At 37.8% G+C, this 23930-nt stretch overlaps 14 protein-coding genes across 14 annotated transcripts; 6 read left to right on the forward strand and 8 right to left on the reverse strand.

The window, feature by feature from the left end:
* Positions 1–71: 71 nt before the first annotated feature.
* GPX2 (glutathione peroxidase GPX2) lies at positions 72–557 on the reverse strand (the record flags this gene model as incomplete). The annotated part of the gene is made up of 1 exon (XM_455385.1): positions 72–557. The coding sequence occupies one exon, from the start codon at positions 555–557 to the stop codon at positions 72–74; it is 486 nt and encodes a 161-aa protein (XP_455385.1).
* Positions 558–1277: 720 nt separating this feature from the next.
* On the reverse strand, positions 1278–2312 carry SEH1 (Seh1p; the record flags this gene model as incomplete). The annotated part of the gene is made up of 1 exon (XM_455386.1): positions 1278–2312. The coding sequence occupies one exon, from the start codon at positions 2310–2312 to the stop codon at positions 1278–1280; it is 1035 nt and encodes a 344-aa protein (XP_455386.1).
* Positions 2313–2603: 291 nt separating this feature from the next.
* ALG7 (UDP-N-acetylglucosamine--dolichyl-phosphate N-acetylglucosaminephosphotransferase) lies at positions 2604–3947 on the forward strand (the record flags this gene model as incomplete). Its single annotated transcript, XM_455387.1, has 1 exon — positions 2604–3947. One exon carries the CDS (start codon positions 2604–2606, stop codon positions 3945–3947), a length of 1344 nt encoding a protein of 447 aa, XP_455387.1.
* Positions 3948–4200: 253 nt separating this feature from the next.
* On the reverse strand, positions 4201–4962 carry KLLA0_F06798g (HD domain-containing protein; the record flags this gene model as incomplete). The annotated part of the gene is made up of 1 exon (XM_455388.1): positions 4201–4962. One exon carries the CDS (start codon positions 4960–4962, stop codon positions 4201–4203), a length of 762 nt encoding a protein of 253 aa, XP_455388.1.
* A 496-nt stretch (positions 4963–5458) lies between these two features.
* RPL28 (60S ribosomal protein uL15) lies at positions 5459–6652 on the reverse strand (the record flags this gene model as incomplete). Its single annotated transcript, XM_455390.1, has 2 exons — positions 5459–5859; positions 6604–6652. The coding sequence occupies 2 exons, from the start codon at positions 6650–6652 to the stop codon at positions 5459–5461; spliced, it is 450 nt and encodes a 149-aa protein (XP_455390.1).
* A 523-nt stretch (positions 6653–7175) lies between these two features.
* Positions 7176–8762, forward strand: KLLA0_F06853g (uncharacterized protein; the record flags this gene model as incomplete). The annotated part of the gene is made up of 1 exon (XM_455391.1): positions 7176–8762. The coding sequence occupies one exon, from the start codon at positions 7176–7178 to the stop codon at positions 8760–8762; it is 1587 nt and encodes a 528-aa protein (XP_455391.1).
* A 515-nt stretch (positions 8763–9277) lies between these two features.
* AHC2 (Ahc2p) lies at positions 9278–9703 on the reverse strand (the record flags this gene model as incomplete). Its single annotated transcript, XM_455392.1, has 1 exon — positions 9278–9703. One exon carries the CDS (start codon positions 9701–9703, stop codon positions 9278–9280), a length of 426 nt encoding a protein of 141 aa, XP_455392.1.
* An 863-nt stretch (positions 9704–10566) lies between these two features.
* On the forward strand, positions 10567–12399 carry ZRG17 (Zn(2+) transporter ZRG17; the record flags this gene model as incomplete). The annotated part of the gene is made up of 1 exon (XM_455393.1): positions 10567–12399. The coding sequence occupies one exon, from the start codon at positions 10567–10569 to the stop codon at positions 12397–12399; it is 1833 nt and encodes a 610-aa protein (XP_455393.1).
* Positions 12400–12472: 73 nt separating this feature from the next.
* Positions 12473–16441, reverse strand: SRB8 (Srb8p; the record flags this gene model as incomplete). Its single annotated transcript, XM_455394.1, has 1 exon — positions 12473–16441. The coding sequence occupies one exon, from the start codon at positions 16439–16441 to the stop codon at positions 12473–12475; it is 3969 nt and encodes a 1322-aa protein (XP_455394.1).
* Positions 16442–16772: 331 nt separating this feature from the next.
* DBP6 (putative ATP-dependent RNA helicase DBP6) lies at positions 16773–18665 on the reverse strand (the record flags this gene model as incomplete). The annotated part of the gene is made up of 1 exon (XM_455395.1): positions 16773–18665. One exon carries the CDS (start codon positions 18663–18665, stop codon positions 16773–16775), a length of 1893 nt encoding a protein of 630 aa, XP_455395.1.
* Positions 18666–18932: 267 nt separating this feature from the next.
* Positions 18933–19208, forward strand: RSM19 (mitochondrial 37S ribosomal protein uS19m; the record flags this gene model as incomplete). Its single annotated transcript, XM_455396.1, has 1 exon — positions 18933–19208. The coding sequence occupies one exon, from the start codon at positions 18933–18935 to the stop codon at positions 19206–19208; it is 276 nt and encodes a 91-aa protein (XP_455396.1).
* A 295-nt stretch (positions 19209–19503) lies between these two features.
* PTC6 (type 2C protein phosphatase PTC6) lies at positions 19504–20961 on the reverse strand (the record flags this gene model as incomplete). Its single annotated transcript, XM_455397.1, has 1 exon — positions 19504–20961. The coding sequence occupies one exon, from the start codon at positions 20959–20961 to the stop codon at positions 19504–19506; it is 1458 nt and encodes a 485-aa protein (XP_455397.1).
* Positions 20962–22012: 1051 nt separating this feature from the next.
* MRPS12 (mitochondrial 37S ribosomal protein uS12m) lies at positions 22013–22516 on the forward strand (the record flags this gene model as incomplete). The annotated part of the gene is made up of 1 exon (XM_455398.1): positions 22013–22516. One exon carries the CDS (start codon positions 22013–22015, stop codon positions 22514–22516), a length of 504 nt encoding a protein of 167 aa, XP_455398.1.
* A 400-nt stretch (positions 22517–22916) lies between these two features.
* ARC35 (Arc35p) lies at positions 22917–23897 on the forward strand (the record flags this gene model as incomplete). The annotated part of the gene is made up of 1 exon (XM_455399.1): positions 22917–23897. One exon carries the CDS (start codon positions 22917–22919, stop codon positions 23895–23897), a length of 981 nt encoding a protein of 326 aa, XP_455399.1.
* Positions 23898–23930: the final 33 nt, after the last annotated feature.

Raw genomic sequence — 23930 nt, forward strand, 5'->3', positions numbered from 1 at the left:
GAAGAGGATAGTGCAATACATTTTATAAATAGAGCAAGAATGGTAGAGTGGAGTCTGTGTTTTAATCAAATTTATTCATTCAACAATTTTTCAATAGGTTCTTCTAACGAAGATGGCTTAGTCAAAGAACTGTACCTTTCAACAACGGTACCCTTCTTGTCAACAAGGAATTTTTCAAAGTTCCATTTGATACCCTTGAAACCCAACAATCCGGATTTTTCGTTCTTCAAGAAGTCGTAGACTGGGTCAGCTTCAGAACCGTTCACATCAACCTTCTTCAAGATTGGGAAAGAAACACCGTAGTTTAGTTGACAGAACTGAGAAATCTCTTCATCAGTACCTGGCTCTTGATGTCCAAACTGGTTACATGGGAAACCCAACACAATGAACCCTTTATCCTCGTACTTCTTGTACAAAGCTTCTAGTTCCTTATATTGAGGAGTGAACCCGCACTTGGAAGCAACGTTGACAATTAAAACAACTTTACCTTCTAGCTGAGTGAATGGGAATGGTTCGCCCTTTTTGTCCTTTGGTGCTAATTCGTAAAACTTAGACATCTTGGTAATTGCTGCTGTTCTTTTAATATATGAAAATATTTTGAATATTGGATATAGCTATAGCTTATTCAACAGTATATACCAAAATATTAACACCAATATCAATCAGAAACGATTTTAGGTGGACAAAAGTTATATTATTTCTGTATTGAAATATCGGTCTTGTTTATATAGAATCATTTTTTTTTTCCCTGTTTAATTCTCTATTACAAAGAATATTAGAAAGCAGAAGTGCTAAGGAACGGAACCAACAATCAGGAACAGCAACGGAACGACAGATTTATCGGCCGGACGATGAAGAACTGTACATTCTGGTAACGGCGTTATAACAGTACTGTAGGTATATCATATAAGATTTTATGATGACACCGGGTATATCTGCATCCTATAAGATTTATAGATTAGTAAACTGTCAGTGTTTATTGCTATGTGTCAAAGCATGCGGAAATGTTCGTTTCTGATGCAATGTATTTCATGTGATTACAAAGCAACGGCTGGATGTGTGCAATTTGGGGCTTAGAACTTAGAATTGATCGGTACATGATAAACTCCAAGCAGGTGAGAAGACGGCTTTAAACCACCAATGTGGCGTACCTTTTAGCTATAAGGTTTCTATTTGTCAGTGTTTAGATTGAATCTCGAACCCTTGATGATATCTGGTCACGTGGTCAATAATTACATACATTTTAACATCACATTATGAAGGGATATATACATAAATCACCTTGCCGCTTGTACCACACTCATACACCTGAACTCGTTCGAGTAAGATGCTTTCCATAACCGAATCTTACCATCATCTCCGGTACTACTTAGGATTGTACCTGTGAGATTCCAAGATACGGACCATACCTCGCCCTGATGGTCTGAATGTTCGCTGATCAGCTCGACGTGAAGGTTAGCCACTGATCCATCTGCATCAATGGCGGAGCTGTCAATGGGTGGGCCATCACGTTCTATGTTTGCATTGTTATCGTTTTCTTCGTTTATAATATTCGTACCGTTGTTACGCGATTCGGTTACTTTGAATATTCTTAATTTCCCATCTTTGCAGCCCGTAGCGATCAATTGGTACCACCTGCCCACTGATGGTGCCCACGCAATGGATCTGATTAATCCAGTGTGACCCTTCAAATGTCCTGCTGGGACCAATTTTCCCTGTTTGTTTCTTTGGTAGATAGTTGCCTGATCCATGGCACTGATAACTAATCTTTCTGTTGAAAATCTGGAGGGACACCAGGACAGACAAAAATCCGATTGTAGATGTGATGCAGGTGGAGTATTTAAGACGGTAATCTCGCTTGTCAGGGTCCATGACCTAAGATCGGAAGACTCTAACGCATCATAAAGACGTAACTTACCATCATTCCCCAATGCAGCTAGCCTTAGTCCCAAATGCGATGGAGCAAATTTTACGCTGAACAACGGTCCTGTCGCATCGTTCAACGTACAAAGTTTTTGCCAACGCTTTCCGGATAACTCAAGGGCATCTGGATCCTCCTCCCATAGTTTGATAGTCTTATCGTATGAGACACTCGCGATGATACGACCAAATTCTGGTGCGGCCCAATCAAGAGACACAATACTGCTATCGTGAGCCTTCCAACTTTCGCTCAATTCCCACTCATTCGTTTCCTTGTCTAGCTTGAACACCTTGATATGTTGGTCGCTGGAACATGTTGCGACTCGACGACCGTAAAAGTCATAACTAATATCGTGCACTAGGTCTGAGTGTCCTGTCAAAAACGGTTTCATGATGATAAAAGATTTTATCGGATTTACCACTAGATTGGTCGATAGAATAACTTCAACCTTCAAAGCCGTGAAGTGTAGATATCTCTCAACTCAGCTCAACTCTCTTTCCCTCTATCATGCAACTTTTAGCTTTCGTTTTCGAAAAGTTCGAAGTTCAATGTTTAAAGGATTCATATATATCGAAAATCAAAACACAATAATTTAAGAAAGCGCTTGGCATTTTAAATGCTAAGCTAAAAAAGTGCTTACTGAAGCTTTATATATAGCCAGTACCAGCTCAGGGAATGAACCATGCTTTCTTATTTTTTGCTACTGTTTGCTATTGCAATAATTGTATATTTTAAAGATGTATCTCCTATCGGATCTGCAGTAGGGTTTTCTGTAATTGGCTACGTGGCAGTTGATGTATTGATCCCACAAGTAGGTGATTCCTTCATCAAGATTGGTTTATTTGGCAAAGATATGAGTAAACCTGGTAGGCCAGTGATTCCAGAAACAATTGGATCTGTATCTGCTACAGTGTATTTGTTTATCATGTTCTTTTCGATTCCTTTCATGTTTTACAAATATTTGGTGATAACCTCTGGAGGTGGAAATAGAGATCTGGTTTCTCAAGAATCGACGGAGGAACAGCTATTCCCACATAGTAAGTTAAGTGAATTTTTAAGTGCACTTTTATGTCTTGAATCCACGATATTACTAGGTGCTGCTGACGATTTGTTTGATCTTCGCTGGAGACATAAATTCTTCCTACCAGCAATTGCTGCGATTCCATTACTTGTAGTCTACTATGTTGATTTTAGCGTTACCCATGTTTTGATCCCTAAGTTTGTACAAGAGTTAATTGGTACAAGCAAGACATCCATTGATTTAGGCGCTTTCTATTACTGCTATATGGCTTCGGTCGCCATTTTCTGTCCAAATTCAATTAATATATTGGCTGGTGTCAATGGACTTGAAGTTGGGCAGAGCATTGTCCTAGGCCTAATATTTATGATTAATGATGTGTTGTATTTAACTATGGGTGTGAACGGACATGCTCGTGAATCACACCTATTCTCACTTTTATTGATCGTCCCATTCCTCGGAGTCTCACTAGCATTGTTCAAATGGAACCGCTGGCCTGCAAAAGTATTTGTCGGTGATACTTACTGTTACTTCGCTGGTATGGTTTTCGCTGTAGTCGGTATTCTTGGACACTTCTCGAAGACTACGTTACTATTCTTTCTACCACAAATCTTCAATTTCATCTATTCAGCTCCACAAATATTCGGATTGGTGCCTTGCCCAAGGCATAGACTACCGAAATTTAACGAGAGTGATTGGCTAATGTACACATCACGAGCAGATCTTATAAAAGAAAAACCGAAGCCAGTAATGCAACCGATATTGAGACTTTTGCACAAATTGCGATTAATCGATTTGAACATCGATCCCAAAACAAATACAATTTTAGATTGCAGTAATATGACGTTAATCAATTTAATGATTGTGTGGTTTGGGCCTATGAGGGAAGATAAGCTATGTTACTCTATACTCGCGCTGCAATTCATTATTGGAATATCTGCGATATGTCTAAGACATTTAATTGGATCACTATTATTCGGGAACGATAATTTATGGAACATCGTTTAGTGTTGTTAAATATCCAAGAAAGCTGTATCGATAGAAATGAAGACAGTTTCTCCCTACTTATAGATCAGATAGATGAAAGGAAAAGACCCCATCATATTATACCTCATTTTTTTTATTTGCGTTGGTTTTATTCTATAGTACTTAATATTTATGAATATTCAATCAAGATGCTGAAATAGTACAAATGTCTATTTATAAGATCAAATGAAGAGGCTACATGATGATGTTACAAAGATAAATATATCTTACTGTATTATAGCTGCTGGAAAAATTCTGTACGTCTTTTGACTAAATGGGATACCCATGATTTGACTTCCTCAGTCTTAATGCTGCTTACTGCACCATAGAATTGAGACAAATCTTTTGTACCACTATGCCTTTTCTCATATTCGAAACATTGTACCAGCATTTCGAACTTGTCAATATCCTTAACGTATCTTGCTTCTAGTGAGCTAATGTTTTCATATGCTAACCAGTCAGACAAAATCTCATCGGCTGCAACTGAGTTGTAAGGTTTTATAATTTCCTCGCATAAATACGTAATGGTATCAAGTTCTCTTTGATGCTTTTCCTCCTTTGTTACTGGATCAAACGGTGTTATATCACCGACTAGAGATTCAGCGATGTCATGCACTAATGCTATGCGAACACATTTTTTGACATCAACATTTGGATCTTTGATCAACATAGTAGTAACCCCCATACGGTACATATGATCTGCGATACTCTCACAAGGGATAATGTCATGGTCAATCCAACCTGTTCTCTTCTGTAGCTTCAATTGTTCCACAATATGCAAAAATGCTAACACATAGTTAGGCTGAGGTTCAGACAACAGTTCCTTCACTTCAGCTGGAACATGATCCCTAGGATTCCACTCCATAGTCATCTTTGATGTTGGAAGTGGTCGTGATGAAAAAAATCGACACGAACTATCAAATAAGTTGCCCTTCTGATGAGTTAATCTAAATGTTATCGATGATTGTTTACTAAAATATGAAAATGTCCTGTACATGTTTTTATAGTTAAACAATATGAATAAGTATGACACAGAAACGATCTGAGGCCAACAAAACCGAAAAACAAGAAAACCGATTCAAAGTGTATATGCAGAGGCTTCAGTTCATGAGTTGTCAAACTATAATCGAATTGGTTATTGTCCCTACTGTCCAAAATGTAATAAAATTGTTCAGTTTCATACCGATAAAACCAAGAGATATATGTAATATACAAAATAAAAAACGAAGTAAACTGATCTATGCAGGATAATCAACCTTCCAGCTGAGAAATGCTGAATGACATGAAATGAGTTGAAAAAACAACCAAAAATTGATATTAAAGTATTAAATTAGGCTTAATGATCAAAAAAGGTTTTTATAAATCTACTGACAATGAATGGTGTTTTCTGAGGTAATAGATCCGATGAAGGTTGTGAGTTTCTTGACAATGTCAAAGAAATCGATGAAGTAAAAATAATGCAGTAAATGATATTGATAATTTCATCAATAGATTTAAGCAATCAATTCAACAACACCACCAGCAGCCTTGATCTTTTCTTCGGCCAACTTGGAGACGAATCTAGCCTTGACGATGACTGGGACATCTGGGATTCTACCCTTACCCAAAACCTTACCGTAACCGGCAGCCAAGGTGTCAATGACTGGAGCAGCAGACTTGGAAGCAGACTTCAAGTATTCTTCTCTCTTTTCTTCTGGGACCAAAGTCCACAACTTGTCCAAGTTCAAGACTGGCTTCCAGAAATGAGCTTGTTGCTTGTGGAAGTATCTCATACCGACCTTACCGAAGTAACCTGGATGGTACTTATCCAAGTTGGTTCTGTGGTGGTGCAAACCACCAGCCATACCTCTACCACCGGGATGCTTTCTGTGCTTACCGACACGACCTTTACCGGCTGTTTAAAATGGAGGTTAAATTACAAGTGATTTTGTAATTTATGTGTTTGTTAGTAAACCTGTGGTTCTGTGAATGAAATGATAGACTTCCAATCCATTCTTATATACGATGATAAAGAGAGTTGCTGCTTGAGCATAAGTTTTTAAAGACAACTACAGTTCGAGAAGAAAGGGAAAGAACCTACAAGATGTTGAATTCTTCTATGACATAGTTAGCAGAACACACGGGCTATAAGGTCAATATTCAGTGCCTGAAAGTGAAAACGATGAAAGGTGATGGATGAGACAAAATACTGATCGAGACAGCGTAAAATCAATTTATCACATCGGCTTAGATGTGAAAACCTTTTCTTCGGATGCATGTAACCATCAACATGGTACTTATCATCCTTTCATTAATCACTTTCGGAAGTGTCCTCTGTATCAATATCAATACAGAAGACATCCGGAGTAAAATATAGACCTTATGCAAATGCTTGTGAAACTATCCATAGAAAATCAACGTCTTGGTTCTTTCATTCCTTGTCCTTCCATCACTGGAAGGACGTGGTTCGAACTATAGCGTACTGACAAAAATTGCCGTACAGTCTTTTGTGTATGTCCCACCTAGTACATTTGCTAACTCTTTCATGTTATGCCTCTTAAAGCAGTTACAAAAAGAACTAACGAACTTGGCAGTACAACATCTTCTTTATCATCGCAAATAGTTTGGATAATAGTATGTTCGATCCGGAACTACATACCTGAGACGTGACCTCTGTGCTTTCTAGTCTTAGTCAATCTGGTTGGCATTGTTGTTAGATTAGTGCTTGGTTTCTCAAGATCATGAATGTAAGACAGGTACAATTCATAATCACTACTCACAAATATAAGTTAGAAGCGTTGTTGGTGATTGTTCTTTATATATTCAAAGCATCTGTAAGCTTGAAAAAGCGGCGTCTGGTAATTTTCAAAAAATTAGTGGTAAAGTCAGAAATAACCAGATATGGTAACCATTTTTATTTTCTTTAAATGTTAAAAAAAGTTCTGGATGTACTGATGCAAAACAGTCCCAACTTATGTATGTCTACTTTTAAGGGAACTTAATGCTCAAAACATTGAAACACAAGGAATATACATCAGTTTGCTGCAGATCATTGTTGCTAAGAAATACTTTCGAGATATACTTATACCAGTCCTACCTACCGTGATCTGAAAACACTTTGAGCAAAATCGGAGAGATATTTCTTCGTTGGCTGGAAATACTCAATTCATTATTTGGTTGGACCGCTTTTGATAGGAAATACGACGAGGTGGCCAGGGCGGTAAGTTTCTGATGAGTACTAATAATCGATTACTTCCACATGGTAGGGCCGATGAATTGAATAACCTAGAAAATGCGAGCTCGAACAACAAGGGTGTTACTTTCACCCCACACCTTCTTCTTTCTATGCTTGTTGCTTGTTTAGGATCTTTGCAATATGGGTATCATATGGGAGAACTAAACGCTCCTGAAGATTACATTACTTGCAAAGCAGAGTTAAATCCAGGATACGCTGATTCTTTTCTAGGTAGGCTTGGTTTAGCTCAATGTATACCCTTGACTGATTCTCAGTTCGGATTAATCACGTCTGTTTTCAGTGTTGGAGGATTGATTGGGTCTCTAGTGGCTGGACCATTAGCGGATTCTTATGGTAGGAAACCGATCAGTTATTGGAACTGTTCTGTTGGAATTCTTGGAGCAGTATGTCTATTTTCCAGCAACAACTATCTTGGGATGCTGTTCGGAAGATTACTGGCTGGTATTTCATGCGGGAGTTTGATCGTTGTCACTCCATTGTTTATCAATGAGATGTCACCGGTACATTTGAAAGGGTCTTTAGGATCTATGAATCAAGTAAGTATAAACTGTGGGATTCTAGTGACACAGTCTTTAGCTATGTTATGGGCTAACATGTTGCAATGGAGATGGATTCTTCTGTTCGGTGGGTTAATCTCTTTACTAAATTTTGGTCTCTTGTTCAGAATAAACGAGTCACCAAGATGGCTCGTTTCTAAAGGGAACATGACAGACGCAGAGGATGTTTTATCACAATTACGTGGCAACTCTCGGCAGGAGTCTAGACAGGAGATTGATGGTTGGTTGCAAGGGTCGCAACCGGTGAGGACGTTTAGTGATTTAGAAGCTCATACGAACTCTCAGATGAATCTGGGGTCCAATTTGAACTTGGAGAGACCGTCATCTACGAGATCTTCGTTGAGAGATTCGGAATCGATAACCGTTGTTGAATACTGGAAGGATCCGAAGTACAAGTACCCAAGAAGAGTCATCACAACTATATTAATGGCTCAACAATTTTGTGGTATAAATTCAATTGTATTTTATGGTGTCAAAGTGATAAAGAAGGCATTCCCTGATACTGCAATCATCATTAATTTTGCCATTTCGATTGTAAATGTATTAATGACTTTCTTTTCATCTCCATTGGTGGACCATTGGGGTAGAAAACCACTATTGATCTCCTCATCAACGCTGATGTCAATATGTTCCTTTATGATATGTTTCGGTATCGTAGGTAATGCACCAATGATACTAGTTATATTTGTGATTCTATACATCACCGCATTTGCTGGAGGGTTAGGTCCGATTCCATTTTTGATTATCAGCGAGCTTTCGCATCCAGAGACCGTGGGTGTGGCACAAAGTTACGGTACCACGATGAATTGGATCGCTACGTTCATGGTTGGGTATGGCTTCCCAGCCCTTAATAGTGTTATGGATGGTTACGTATTTTTATTATTCTCAGCTGTCGCCATATGTTTCTCCTTTTACGTGTACCGCTTTGTTCCTGAAACTAAAGGCAAATTAGATTACACTGACATCTGGAAGAGCCATGATCCAAGAATCGCTTATACTCAGTGATGGATTAATTCTTGGAGTCTAATATTAGTACTTCATCCTATTGCACTTTTATAAGCTATTCCAATATTAACCTAACATATATTATAGATAAATTAATAAATACATAAACAGAGCAAAAACAATGGCTCAAGACAAGGCACCGAGGTATCTCAACTTCATTTCTTTCAAGATATCACGATATCACATACCATATAGTGCCTAGTTGTTCTTTTTTTTTTTCGTTTAATATGTTACATTAATGCTTTAAAATGATAGAAATACAACTTGCTATTTCCCCATGTGAACTGCAGGGGGGGGAGGCTAAACTAAAGGTCTCGTGAGCCGTTCACCATATGGGCACAAAACGACCAGATAACGTTATATATACATGAATGGGAGTCCATTTTCTAGGAGCATACCTACTAGACGGATAGCAACTAGAAAGAGGGAAAACAAGTAGGAGACACTTAGTGTATGGATCAATGATAGAAATGAAGGCTGTTTTTTTCTTTCTTATTAGTATTCCTTAAATTCGTTTAATCATGGAAAGGGTACCCGCTGCGTTCGACCAAGTCCGCTCGCCCCGTCTCAACAAGGTACTGTTCCACATCTAACCCGTATTTAGACCATTTGACAGTAGGAGCCTCTTGCGAAACACCAGTGTTCTTCTCCAGTGTGAAAATCGACTGAAGTAGCTGCCTCTGCGTCATCAAAACGTCCATCAACTCCTGCATGTTCCTACACTCGTCTAGCTGACCGTATAAAAGAGTGAGCTGCTTCAAAAGATGTTGTTTCAGCGTTAGTGTGTTGTTCAAATGAGTCTGATACTGTTGCAAAACATTGTAATCCATACTTTCTTCCATACCCTGGCTTTGGAATTGCACGGCACGGGAACATCTCTCGTTTTCACTAGTATTACTAATATTGTTATTGTTATTATTGCTATTCATACTACTGGCCATGATTATAACTTTGAATATGGTAGAATAACAACGGTGTATGCGTATATATCAATATCGATACCAATTCCAATTAGTAAGACTTTTTTCAAAGTTAGGCTAAAAAGAGAGAAAGGAAACTAAACAATCTGTCCAGTTCCTTCTTCCTTAGTATAGTGTATAGAACCAGCTAAATCACACTCTAACTTCTTATCCAGTGCCAGTCTTACAATCCTGTAGTGTTGCACCGATGCGGTTTTGTTCAGATCAGATGTTGACAGTTGATATCGTGCTGAAATTACCGAATATCAAAATTTCAATGTTATTATAGCAGTAAGTAGGGAAAAAAAAAAATTGAAAATGTTTACTATCGCCACCTTGACCGTTTTTGGCTGTATCTCCTATTTACTGAGAAATAACGACCGAAATAACGACCGAAACGATGAGGGAGATAGAACGAGTGACAGGAGACGAAGAAACAGTGGGTGAGTAGAAGAGAACGTCAAATGTAATAGATATAGTTAAAACTCTGGGGCGCTCTTTAGTCACGTGACTGAAATTTCTCTTTCTTCACTCAATTACTACTACCCGTCAGTGTAGGATAGTCAGAGTACATAGCAAGCATCAATGATTTGGAGACAGCAATTGTCATCAGGTGCTCTATGCAAAGCGGCTTATATACCAAATACCTCACCACATCATAGCATTTCTCGCATCTCTGGCTGCGGCATCATAGCCCTTCTGCTTTTCTTTGTTACGTCAACTCTTAATATACACACATTCTCTATACTTGATAAAATGAAATATCAAACCTTTAAATAAAGATCAGCCTTTTAATATGATAAAGGTTATATAAAGGAAACAGACAAGACCAAAGAATTTTCACAATGCAGAACTTCAATTCCCAAGCTGCCATGGATAGAGAGTTTTCCCCATCGATAGTGGGGAGTGCCCCGCATACACCCATTAGAATGAACAGTATAGAAGAAGAAGAAGATGCTATCTCACCACCGTTTCTGGCACAGCAGGATTCTGCTATTACTGGCACAACGGTGAATTCGCCCATGCACGTTACAAAACCATTGGTTTTCAGCACAGAGACACCACCAGGGAGAAGGCCGAATTCGTTTTATAGCGTTCAAGGCGGAAACGATTCTTCAAGTTCGTTAGTTGCAACTAAGGGCTTCACTTTCGGTGGTGGAAGCGATAACTCTACAAATGATACTCAACTGATTAATGGTCCAACATCAGATTACCATACACATAGTAAAAAACCTTCCTTCAAATACGTTCCTGCCCCAAAGTTACCTCCAATGTCAAGAAATAGATCACCAGTAAGGCATAACAGATCCCCATCACCAGAAAGGAAAAGTAAGAGGAATTCACTGTTGTTCGAGGCTCCTTTCAATTTCAGCTCCTCCGCATTACAACCGCCTCCGCTATCTGGCTCTTCCAATAACTCGGGACCCAGTAGTGGTGGTACTAATGGGGGTAGTCGAAGCGCCATGTTTCGTAAGGGCCACAGATATAAACACTCTTCTGTTTCCATGAACTTCTTCCAAGAACCTGAGGTTAAGGAACCGTTAAATATTATAAAGTCATTACCAGTACCGGATTTCAAAGATCTCAGAAATAACTTGACGTGGCCATTGACACATATCCAAATTTCAATCTGCATCGTTGAACTTCTGATATCGATATTCATTTTCAACCTAGGGCATCAGAAGGGATGGAACTTACTCGGAACGTTGTGTCATTTCCTCACGTATGATGTTCTTGGTGGTATCTTTGCCATTTTAACAGAGCTTTTAGCTAAGTTCGAAATCTGGAAAACAGGAACGATAACTCTGCCGTTCGGCTTGAACAGAATTGATGTATTGTTGTCATTTGCTTTTGCAATCTCGATTTGTTTTGCTGGTTTAGATTTGATATTTCATGTGCTAGAAGAAATAGCCGTTCTATTCGCAGAAAGTTCTACTGCTGATCATCACGAAGAAATTAACCAGACGATACCCCACTCACATCATACGCATCTACACCAGGAGCAATTAATATCATGGTACTCTGTAATTATACTGGCAGCTACAATTTCGTTCTTGTCCTATTCTTTCATCTTTAAGACAACACAATATAAGATCAAAAATCCTTTGATTACGCTGTCATATTTGTTCTATATGTCATTATATCCCATTTTATCACACTATCACCGTGGATGGGATATGTTAGCCACTGCTGTAATATCATCTTTCATTATGAGCTACGGTATCCAGGTAGCAAAATGGACATCAACAATTCTATTAATGGGATTTTCTACTGCATCGATAAACAATACTTTGTTGATGGACATAGCCTCTTCAGATTCGAATCCCAATGAGGTATCTGAAAGAGTACTTCTGAAAAGGTCAAAATCAACGTTACCAATTGCAGCGGTACAAACAGAAAACAATCAATCAGCATCTGTTCAACTTGATCCTTCGTTCGTCAAATCAAAAATCTATGATGCTATTTTATCATTACCGCTTTTCAAACGTACATGCTCTTTAAAGAACAATGACCTTCTTTTTGCTAAAGTGAACTTCCAAATGTTTATAGTTTTGATTAAGATTGAAATGAAAAATGGATCAAATGACGATGAGCTGGATCTCAGGTTAACTATAGAAAAGTTGGTCTCAGATTACGTACCAAATGCCGAGACCACAATAGAAATAGAGAGGATGTGAATGTTATCAAAGTATTTAATGGGAAATCTTGGCCCAGTTGAAAAGTAAATATATATGTGACTTATTCATATATCTAAGAGGGATTAGTCTTTTCCAACCTTGCATCGAATAAACCTAAGCTCAAACTGGTATTATTCAATTCGCCTTCCAGTGGCTCTTGATAGTTAACCAAATATTGGAAAGGTTCAATCTTGAAGATACAATCGAACTGAGATGACTTCTTATTGAAGACGAAGTATTTTAAAGCTGAGTTCGTTTTGGCCTGTTTATCACATATACCTAAACGAATTAGACTTGGCTCGTCTTTATCAAGGAATTCATCTTCAGTACCTTCAGAATCTAAGAAAGACGAAATCGCGAATTTCGGCAATTGATTCAAAACGCTTGGCATTTTTATTGAGTGCAGAGCCTGATCCTTTGTTTCGTTTAAAATATAAGACTTTAGAGAAGTTAGGAGATCATAAAGTAGTAGCTTCAACTTCAAGTCTTTACCGGTGTTATGGAACAAAGTATAGAAATTGTCAACCATATAGTGATCACGGAGCTCAATTGATTCAAAACAATGTCTCAATATGAACTTCTCATGAATGATAACGATCTTTAATAGCTCGTTCAAGTTTTCGTCGTATTTCTTTAATGTATCGTTAGGCATTTTTGCAAATGTAGCAATAGTATTTTTGAACAGTTCCAAAACCTCTGAATCCATCCCCAGGCTTGACATATTTACCAGATGCCTGCTTAGTACAATTTCTGTATCCATCATTATATGCAAGAAGACTAACGCAGATTTTTCTGTCTCCAAAACTCTTGCTAAAAATTGTCTTTCAATAACTGTCAAAAGGGTCGACACTTGTTTTTTGTCTGAGATATTACTGAATATTTTTGGTAATAATGAGTTGTAACCAATTGCGCCGACGATGCTGGAGAAAAAGTCCGATAGATCTTCAGCATTAGAGTTTTTTACATTGAATTCGGTGAGTATCTGGAACAACCAAGTATTGGTGAAGTTCAAATACCGATATAGATCAATGGTGTTGTCTATTGCTTCATTTTCGATATTCATTCCATATATCAACATATCTCTAATGATAGACATGTTTTTCTCTTCTCTTAAAATGTGGCTGACAACTTGAGCAGATTTTTCACTCAAATTTGAATTTGGACCATATTCCACTAGCATTCTCACTAAAGTGTCCCTGAATGTAGGTCGACTGAAAAGTTGAAGAGTGATTTGTTTGAAATTCCTCTTGACAAAGGCATTCTTTTCATTTTCGAAATTTAGACCATAATTAAAGCTTACTTGTGACACTAATTCACATAATAAATCAAAATGTGATGTCTTCTGAATTACCTCAAAACTTAGTAATTTTAATGAAATAAGTTTTAATAATTCATGAACAGTGAAGTCTCCTCTTTTCACAAAAATTGACAAAAACTTATTATACTCTGAGGCGTGTGAGGCCTTGCATAGTAACAAGAGTTTTCTACAATTGGATTCATCTTCGGGATTATGAAGAACCTTTTTAATATTTTGCTGGATCACACTAGGAAAGTTCTGCTCTTCAAACTTCGTATTCTTATTACCGGTTATTTCCAGGTATAACGACACCGTTTCGTTTGGCATTTTAGTAAAGTGATCTTTCCGGTGTCTCTCTAACTCGAAAACTTCAGCAATTTGATTCTGCAACGACGAGTCCATTTCAATCATGTTTGCACAATTCTTAACGAAAAACTTCCAAAAACTCTTAAAATTTATCAATTCAAAAGCTGCTTTGTCTTTTATCCGTAGATCCCTCATATAACTGTGTAATAATGTCTTCATAAATAAAATATGATCATTGATAAGTAAAAGAAAAGCTTTGTCCAAATAAAGCAAAATGTCAGTGAATACTTCTAAGTTTTCAAGGTCATCAATTAATTGATGATAAACAATATACTCAGCCCACCCAAAAAAGTGATGTAACTCTCCTAGATTGATACAAAAAAGTTGGAATGTTTTGATGATCTTATGATTATTGACCTTCTGAAGTTCCCCTTGATTAAAACAGATTTGAGATAAATACCATTCGGAGCACATAATCCGTATGCTTCCTGGATACTCCTCAAGCCTTTCAAAATCACCACTAAGAAGTTTAGGTTTAAGGCTTTCAAAGATCGACACTAACTTGTCAAAATTGTACTTCTCATAAAAGTGAGGAGCGTACTCCATAACATTCTTTAACACCATGTTATATTGCGACTTCATAATAGGTGATATCTTTAAATTGATAAGGAGTTTACAGTGGAAATTTTTATTCTCGGATTCTGGCAAATAGAGTACACCAGAACTTATCAAACGTCTGATGTATGTTGGGACTTTAATTATTCCATAACCAATAAAGACATTCAAAAGTTGATGCAACTTCGGAAGCCATACGATTTTCTGCAATTCTAACTTTGATAATTTAGAAAAATGGAAAATAAGACTCCATATAACATCCTCAATGCTGTATTCTTGGAATGATTCTTGAGAATTGATTTTTAAAACTAATATTTTCGCAACTAAATGACAACTGTCATATCGATGCTTACGTGAAGGATTGATTGCCCATAGAATAATTTCAATGACCTGTTCCATTTTCGTAATTTTTTGGTCAATAAATAAGCTCCACTCTGAGCCTGAAAGGCCACTATCTAATACACCGAGTAATTCTGGGCTCACATTCTTGAGATTCAAAATATTTCCTGAGAAAACATTGTCTAAGGTAAGTTCAGTGCTGAAAGGAGAGGTTTCTCGAGAAGGTTCCACATCAAGGGATCCCAACCGTAACGATTCATTCCTATATGATATCAATTTCAATTTCTTTTTTAACTTTGGGGTCTCTTCATCAGAGACATTCTGAAGTAATATTTGATACAAGTAATTCTTATAGATGTTCCAATTTTGCTTTGGCATGATGAACGCTTCTAAGGATTGAGTATGGAAAATATGGGAAATAAACTGCCGCAACCGTAATAAAACAGACTCTTTGAGTTTTGAATTTCTCTGGACATCATTTATGATATACTTCGAGTCATTAATCATACACTTGGACTCAGATATGATGTGGTACTTTCGTAATAGAATTTCTGAAAGCTTTATTATCAAAAACGATGATTCTATTTCTGTATCTTCTTCTGTTGTCCCAAGAATTCCACTCCAGAAGATAGAAAGGATATGCAATGTCATAGGATAGAATTCGAAGCTCTCTATTTTACTTAAAAAATCTACCAGCCATTGATGCAAAGTAGATCTGTTTAATAGTTCCATTTCATAACAGTTACCTAGAATCTTCAAATAATGAGCGATGCGTAGCTTCCAATATTTCAACTGCCCCGGATCATTGTAATATTTACTGACTTCAAAAACCAATTTCTCAAGGATAAGGACCATATTATCGGTCCAGTCTTTGTACAAAGTACTAAGAAGCTCTTCATGGGTGGTTTCTCCTTTGGCTTTTGAGATCATTCCTTTCCATTCAATAGCATAGCAACTTTTGATTAGCCATATGACACGATATATTGGAACGAATTGTGTGTAGCATTGTTCCAAAATGTGCCTTTTCCTAAATCCATGAGGAACAGATTTAGTTAATTTCCGCAATGATGTGTTCGATGAGCTTAATTCCTGAAGCCACAGATTCCTCTTTTGATCTGTAAGCGTGACTCTGTTAGGCAAATGAAAATCTTGACCGGACCATTTAGTGAACCTTGTACTGTCTTCTATGTCCAGTGTACTTATCCTATTAATTTCTTGTTCTCGTATCTCAATAATCTTGGATAATTCATCTCCTAACAATGAGGAAACTTTGGGAAGTGATCCTTGTAAAGCTGAACGAGCAGAAATGGTTTCAAAGTTTACCCTAGAAGCAGTATAGTAGCCTTTTGCCACGAACTCTTTAAGTATCTTATCCTCCTCTTTGGTGTGAATCCACGGATCAAAATCAGGATAGATTTGTGGGTTGGAGTCGGTGAGCGGATGTAATTCCTCCGGAGGAGTTAGTAAATATTTTGACGGTGACATCAGAAGTATCTAGCGGTTATTCTCTGACTACTTATATGTGTTAACAAGCACTAGTTAAGACAGTTTAACCTGCCTAAGGTACTTTGAAGGTTTATAGTGTTTCAGTGATTCTGAACGATCAATCACATATCAATTTAAGGTAAAGAAAGTTCTAAAGTGGAGGAAAAACACTGCTCGAACAATAAATAACATGTCACATGATCAACTCATCAGAAGAGGCAAAATAGATAGTAAGTATAAGATCATTAGTGCCTTCTCAAATATCACTTAGACGAGCCCCAAGAATGGGGTACAGTTACTATGATCTTTTTACTTATTTAGTGATAATATGCTATTTACTGTCTGCTTCTTTGCTGGTTTGGAGTTGTTTGATACAACCCTTGTACGTATCCTTCAAAGTGTCTTCAATAGAGAATAATTCAGACAACTTTTCTTCGTCAAGGTAAGCAGATGGTTGATAACCATCAATGTCACGACTGAGGTCAGTGTCAATATGTTGTGACCAGAATTTCTGTTCACCCTTACCAACTAGAAGGTTAATTGCTATACCCTCAGTATTAGCCCTTGCAGTTCTACCACAACGATGAACATATTGTTGAGAGGAGATCGGTAGATCATAGTTTATCACATGAGTAATTTCATTTATATCGATACCTCTAGCCATTATGTCCGTTGAAATTAAAACTGATTTCTTTTGTTCTGAGGATGCAAATTCCTGTATTAGTTTTCTGCTACTACCCTTCGAGATGTTCGAATGAATTGATGAAAGGAACATATTATACTCATCTTCAATTATTCCTGATCCTAACATGGCATGTAATAAGCTTTCTAATCTGATCGAAGCTTCGTTACTCTTCACAAACACTAATATTTTAGCGTTTCTCGAAGCACTGCTCTTGATGTCGTGTATTATTCTTAGTAAGAGTAGTGGCTTGAACAGACTCTTAGCAGTAGGAATATTGACATTGAGTTCTTGCAATTTCTTAGGTATTGAATATAATTTAACAGAATCTGTGAGGAAGATCTTGGGGTTGTGGAGATACAAATTGTACAACTTTTCTGCATTCGTAGTCAAAGTAGCAGAAAAGACCATTTTGATTACGTTTCCTGGACGTTTATCCTGCTTATCGTTTGTCAAATGGTGGAAAAGCACTTGGTTCCAATTTTGGAATGACTGATTTAATAGTCGGTCTGCTTCATCAAGGACTAAGAACTTCAAAGTTTTTAGGTCAAATGATTCCATCTGCAAGTGATCGACCAGTCTGCCCGGAGTGATGATTAGAATGTCTGGAGAGTTATACAAAAATTTGTTGTGTTCTTCTTTCAAGGAGTTCTCGAGTTTCGACATTGATACATTGAGACTGGTCCCTTGACTTAGTTTAGAGAGACAATCGTAGACTTGATGAATTAAAATTTTAGTAGGAACCAAAATTATTGCCCTAACTTTATTCACTGTTCTAGATCTCAAAATTTGAACCAAAGGGACAGAATATGCTAAGGTCTTACCGGAACCAGTTGATGCGTTTACTAATATATCACCAACTCGTCTTGTGAAAAGTTTTCTGTTTGCTTTAAAAGATGAGTTTAGAAGCGGGAGCACTTTATCGAATAGAATGGTCTGAATAGGGAACGTTTCAGATGAGAAATTGGAGGTAATATTTTTAAGCAGACGTGCATCTAATTCACCTTCGTAGCTATCGAATTGTTTAACCATTTTACTATCGTAATGAATTTTGGTTGCTGCATCCCACGCAGTGGATTTATATGTAGACGGATCTAGAAGCTTCAAGGCTTCATTGGTCACTTTGGCCGGTTGAGGAATTGGGGTAAGACTGTGAACATCTTTCATGGATACGTCCTCATCGTGTACATCGTTGTCACTACTGACCTTGTCTGAAGCGCTCAACGCACCTTGCAGGGAAAGAGTCTGTTGAAATCTATTTAATACGGAACTGTGCTTTGCATCAACTGATTGCTGAGAAGTTTCTGTAGGCGCAACAGATGCAACCTTGTTTTCATCTTGCTCACTAATTGTATCGGAATCATCCTCACTGCTGGAAGCATCATCCTCACTGCTGGAAGCATCGTCCTCACCAGAGCCTTCATCATCAGTTTCCGCATCTCTTTTCCTCTTTTGGGGCACAGTGGGTTCTTTTATTTGTGTGACTTCAGCTGTTAGTACATTTTCAGTCACCTTAGTAGGATCAAACCTTGCAGCAAACATGTTATTGACTGGATGCTATCGTTATGCTGTCGCTATGCTGTTACTGACCTTCTAAATTCCTGAAGCTCATCGCATCATATTACATCTCATCGCCATTCGTCTATTATTTTATTTCAGAACGGAATTCATAAAAAATTTCAATCTGTAAAACTTGAAATAACGACAAGATATAATAGAGTTAAGTCACTACCATGATATCAGTCAGCCAAAGGTTCCAGCAGTTAGACAAATATCTCGCGTCTACGATAACACTCATAACGTCATAAAATGTTCCCGTCATTGAGATTACTATCACGTTCTGTATGGAAAGGTCCAAATATAGTCCCATTACCAATAAAAGAAGCATTGGCCAAAGGTACGCCCATTAGAACAAATGCCAGATCTGCCACCATATTACCTCAATTTGTCGGACTGAAATTCCAAGTGCATAATGGTAAGGAGTATGTCGCGTTTGAAGTGACAGAAGATATGGTAGGAAGTAAGCTAGGAGAATTCGTACCAACAAGAAAGAGATTCAGTTATACTCAAACTAAGAACAAATGATTTGACATTTATGAAAAGCACAAAGTTAGTCAGACAGCAGCATGTATATAAAATCACACCTGGAAGTTCATGTACCACCGTGTACTCCATACGTAACTGTATCTATTACTAAGAAATGATTTATTGAACAAGTGCTCTCGATTAATTGGGAGTTAATGGTGTTTCTCATTGTTAAATAGATGCAAATGTTAATCATAACGAGTACTATATATAATAATTGAAGTAAAATAGAATATACACTCTTTACTTGAGGTTTCTTTTGAATTTAATTTATGATTAAGTTTGTGGACTTTTTTCAACCACTAGATCTTTCTCCACCGGATACACCACTTAGTAGCTTTTCCTCTCTAATCGCACCAGTGCGATCAATGACAGGCCAATTTCCCCAGTTCGGTAACCGCAGAATTACGCAAGTAGCATTATCAGAATGTTTAGAGCTAATAGCCATAACATATTGTAAAACTTCCTGAGCACAGAAGTGTGGAGAAGCAGTTTTCAAACCTCTATTGTTCACTGTGGAGGTGATGAGATCACAGAGTTCTTGATCGCTCATCAATTCAGTTACTCCGTCTGTCACTAAACATAAGAAACATTCATCACCACCGAACTGCAATTTTGATCTTTCAGCATGTGGTAACATTTTGGTTGGTCCAATGAGGTACGAATAAATGTCCGGCTCGCACGTTAGACCATCACGTTTTCCGATCCGATCGCCAAAGGATCGTGTATTTGCAAAATTGTTCAAAAATCTAGTATCACCGAAGGAGTCAGTTTGGAATTGACCTCCAAGTCTTCTGGACTCTCTACTTGATGAAGGATGATGAACTTTAGCCAAAGAATGAGCAATACCATTCTTGTCACAAAGTATAATTTTAGTGTCACCGATTTGAGTTACAGCCAGTTTTAGTAAGCCCTGTGGTGCAATGAAAAATGATTCATCGTAACATTCTTCTTCATTATAAGAGGTTAAAAAAAGGCTTGAAGCAGTCGAGCCACCAGTGAATATTTTCATTGCTTCTTCTGGTTCTAAATCCGAAGAAAATCCACATATTTCATTTAAGTCATAATTGAGGTAGGATATGTACAAACGTAAACGTTCGTATTCACTCAACAAGCTTGTCTTGTCAATAATGTTTCCCCATTTGTCAAAGATCATTCTTGCCCCATTTTTTGGCGCTACACCGTCCGTGAGTAGGACTTGCTCCACTTTAGTGTTACATTTTTTGATATACCTCTCATAGTACTCCTTTCTACCTTTGTATATCCTCGACCAGTACTTCCCCCCCACTAAGTCCTGATATTTTTTTAATACAGCGTCAAACTCTTGTCTGATGGGGACCATAGCTGTTATATGATCGTGCAAACCTGAAGCCAGCATCTTAGAGACACGATCTCCTCCATGACCGTCAAATATAGAAATATTCAAAACGTTTCTCTGGGGAGGTAATTCTTTCCAAAGTTTCATCTTAGTAGCGATCGATTTTTTTGAGTTTAACAACGAGCTTTCGGCTATAGTTGTTGGCAACTTCAGAATATTCATAGAATAAGAATCCTCGTTGTATAGTCTATTAATCCTTGAAGTCGCATGCCCGATGAAACCAGGATATTTGTTCAAATGAACCCTTAACATATGAGGTTTTGTTTCTTTCGAAGCAGCATGGCTTGCCGCTGTAGTTTGTAGAGTCGATCTGCCAGCTGTCTTTTGTAGAAGATCAGCTGGCCTTAGGTGAATGAATGACTGGGTTTTACCCATCTCGGGTTGGCTATAATCACAATCGTGTTCAACTTAACACAAATGGTAACACAAGAATTAGCCTCACAATATCTTATAACCGAATACCCCAGACATATAAGAAAGGTTCAAGAATGCCAATTGAAAACACTTCTCTCGTGTGTGGCGGATGCATCAACGAGCCAAAAAAAAGAGCCAAACCCTTGTATATTCACTAGACTTTATTATAACTAGATTTATTTTCCTTTAAAGTGTACCTACTGTTTTTTTTTTTTTTTTTTTTTTTTTTTTTTTCTATACATTCCGCAATAGTGCTTCAACACTACCCTCTTCATATAGGAAACCGTCAAAATCTCACTAGTGTTTCATTACCACATGCTAGCGTGATATGGAGGTGTATATAAGCCATTGCTATCGTTAACTACCGTATATGGGGCTATCTTGACGCATTTTGCCAAATAGTGACGGAACGGCTGTTACTCGGCAGCAGACACCAGGAGAGAAAACTATCTGATCTTATGCACGTGATACAAAAACTAAAAAAATAGACAGTCGCTTTAACACCAGCCTACCTAATTACTCGAGCCCGGAAGTCAAACTACCCCGCAATATTCTATCACGCATAATTCAAGTAGTTGGTTCAAACACCCTATTTACCTGCACCCACCTTACAGCTTGATCGTCCATAATCCAGTATAGTTGTTTGATATTTCAAAATAGGAAATACAACAACTACCTCAGTAAGGACTTTTCTCGTAATTCGGAACCCGCATAGTGCAGCTGGTGTTCCCAACGAAATGAACAAAATCTTTTAGGTTAAAAGATCTCTCAAACCATGCACATTTTCTGAACAATTTCCCGGACATCAGCAACAACACATATTCGATCACATGACTTCCGAATATTTTCAACTATGATTTTTCATCATCAGAAACTGACAAAAAATTATGAAGCAAATGTTGAATTGAAAGAGTTATATCAATCGGTCAGTGAATAAATGTTGGCGTAAGTTCAACTCTGAGTTTGACTTACGTGCACTGGATCTTAAGAAACAATCCTGTCAAAGATACCAATGTTCAAACAGGTTTTCGGATTGAGCAGTAGTCTGACTAGACTATCGTTGCGTAATGTTCGTTCAAGCATAGCATTTGCACCACCACTGCAACAACGTTCTTTCTCATATACTTCACCAATACAAGCCACGTTGAACCAAATAAAGAGAGGGGTCAAGCCTCCTGGCCGTAAGAAGATCACTGAATCCCCAGATTTGGAGGTATGCCCGATTCGTAAAGGAGTTGTGCTAAGAGTGATGGTATTGAAGCCAAAGAAACCTAATTCTGCTCAGAGAAAAGCTTGTAGAGTGAGATTAACCAATGGTAACATTGTTTCTGCATATATCCCAGGCGAAGGCCATAACGCACAAGAGCACAGTATTGTATATGTTCGTGGAGGCCGTTGCCAAGATTTACCTGGTGTGAAATATCATGTTGTCCGTGGTGCCGGTGATTTGGCCGGTGTTGTCAACAGAATCAGCTCCAGATCGAAGTACGGTGTGAAGAAACCAACAAAGGAGTAAGATACCAACAGTATTATATTCTGAATTATCAACATAAAATATATACTTATGTTTATAAACTAGACCTTCATGTAAATATGCGAATAATCTATCTACTGGTTGCTCAATCTTTATGGCCACGTGACCGAAATTTTGTTCGGATGGTTTTTCCATCATAGAAAAGTGCTGAAAATTTAGTTAACAACGATTTCAACGAAAAGGTGCCCCTATTGGAACAAACAGAAAGAAAGATTCATCATCTGCAAGGAATTGGGAAATTTCGAAGAGACTAAACCTGCTCAGTGTTGAGGAAACTTACAAGTTGATATTGTTCCAAGTCAATTGAAGAAAAGCTCATAGACTTGTTCGAAAAAAAAGCCTGGGTGAACACTTGTGAGCCTTCTAATATCAATACATAATAATGTTACACCTTAAACCATACAACCTATTGGTCCAAAAGACATTAACAGAAGCTTTGGAAGCTTACAACAATGGGTCTCCTTTAACTTTGGACAGAATCATCTCCGACTTTGATTATACAACGTTACACATCACCAACGATGGCACTGATAAGTCGAACCTATTAGTTTCCATCAGAACCAAGGCTACGCAATCTTGTAATGAGAGTGGGAACGATTTACAAGGGTTCTTGCAGGCAAAATTCGATGAAGTACCAGGTTTGGCTCTATCATCTGCTAAAAAGGAGGCCGGTTACGATTTTACCATTACTGTTGATCTATCTCAAATCACTGCGCAATCTATTGTGCAAGCATCTTTGTTTAAGATCCTTGTAATGTCATATCCATTCTATTTAGCGTTTGGCCAGAGTAATGCTCTTTCTCAATTGAATGAAATAGACCAAGTGGAAAAATCAAAGGAGGCCAGGGCTATGGTTATCAAATACAGAGATGATGAAAACATATACATCAAGCCGTCCTTTGATCGTATCACTGTTATATTCGAAACTATATTCCAAGATGAAACTGACAAAGTTTTCGGTAAAGTTTTCCTACAAGAATTCGTAGACGCAAGAAAGAGAAATAGATCCATCCAATCTGCGCCTCAAGTGCTATTCTCCCATGAACCACCTTTGGAAATTCAAGAAGTAGCCCAACAACACGCTCACGTTGCAGGTGCTAAGAAGTCTACCAGGAGATTCATCACATTTGTATTGTTCCCACGTCACTACTCCTCCGATGAACTAATGTTCACATCTGTGTCACAGCTTGCCCTATTCAGGAACTATTTCCATTACCATATCAAGTGTGCTAAGGCATACATGCATTCAAGAATGAGATATCGTGTTGATACATTCATCAAGGTCTTGAATAGAGCAAAGCTAGACGAAGAAACTGAATCCGATTCACGTAGAACAATCACCGGTAGAAAAATGGTCTACTAAGTAGAAATTGGTTTCAATAATGTGTTTAAAGTA

The sequence above is a fragment of the Kluyveromyces lactis genome, assembly GCF_000002515.2.
Source record: "Kluyveromyces lactis strain NRRL Y-1140 chromosome F complete sequence".
Lineage (NCBI taxonomy): Eukaryota > Fungi > Ascomycota > Saccharomycetes > Saccharomycetales > Saccharomycetaceae > Kluyveromyces > Kluyveromyces lactis.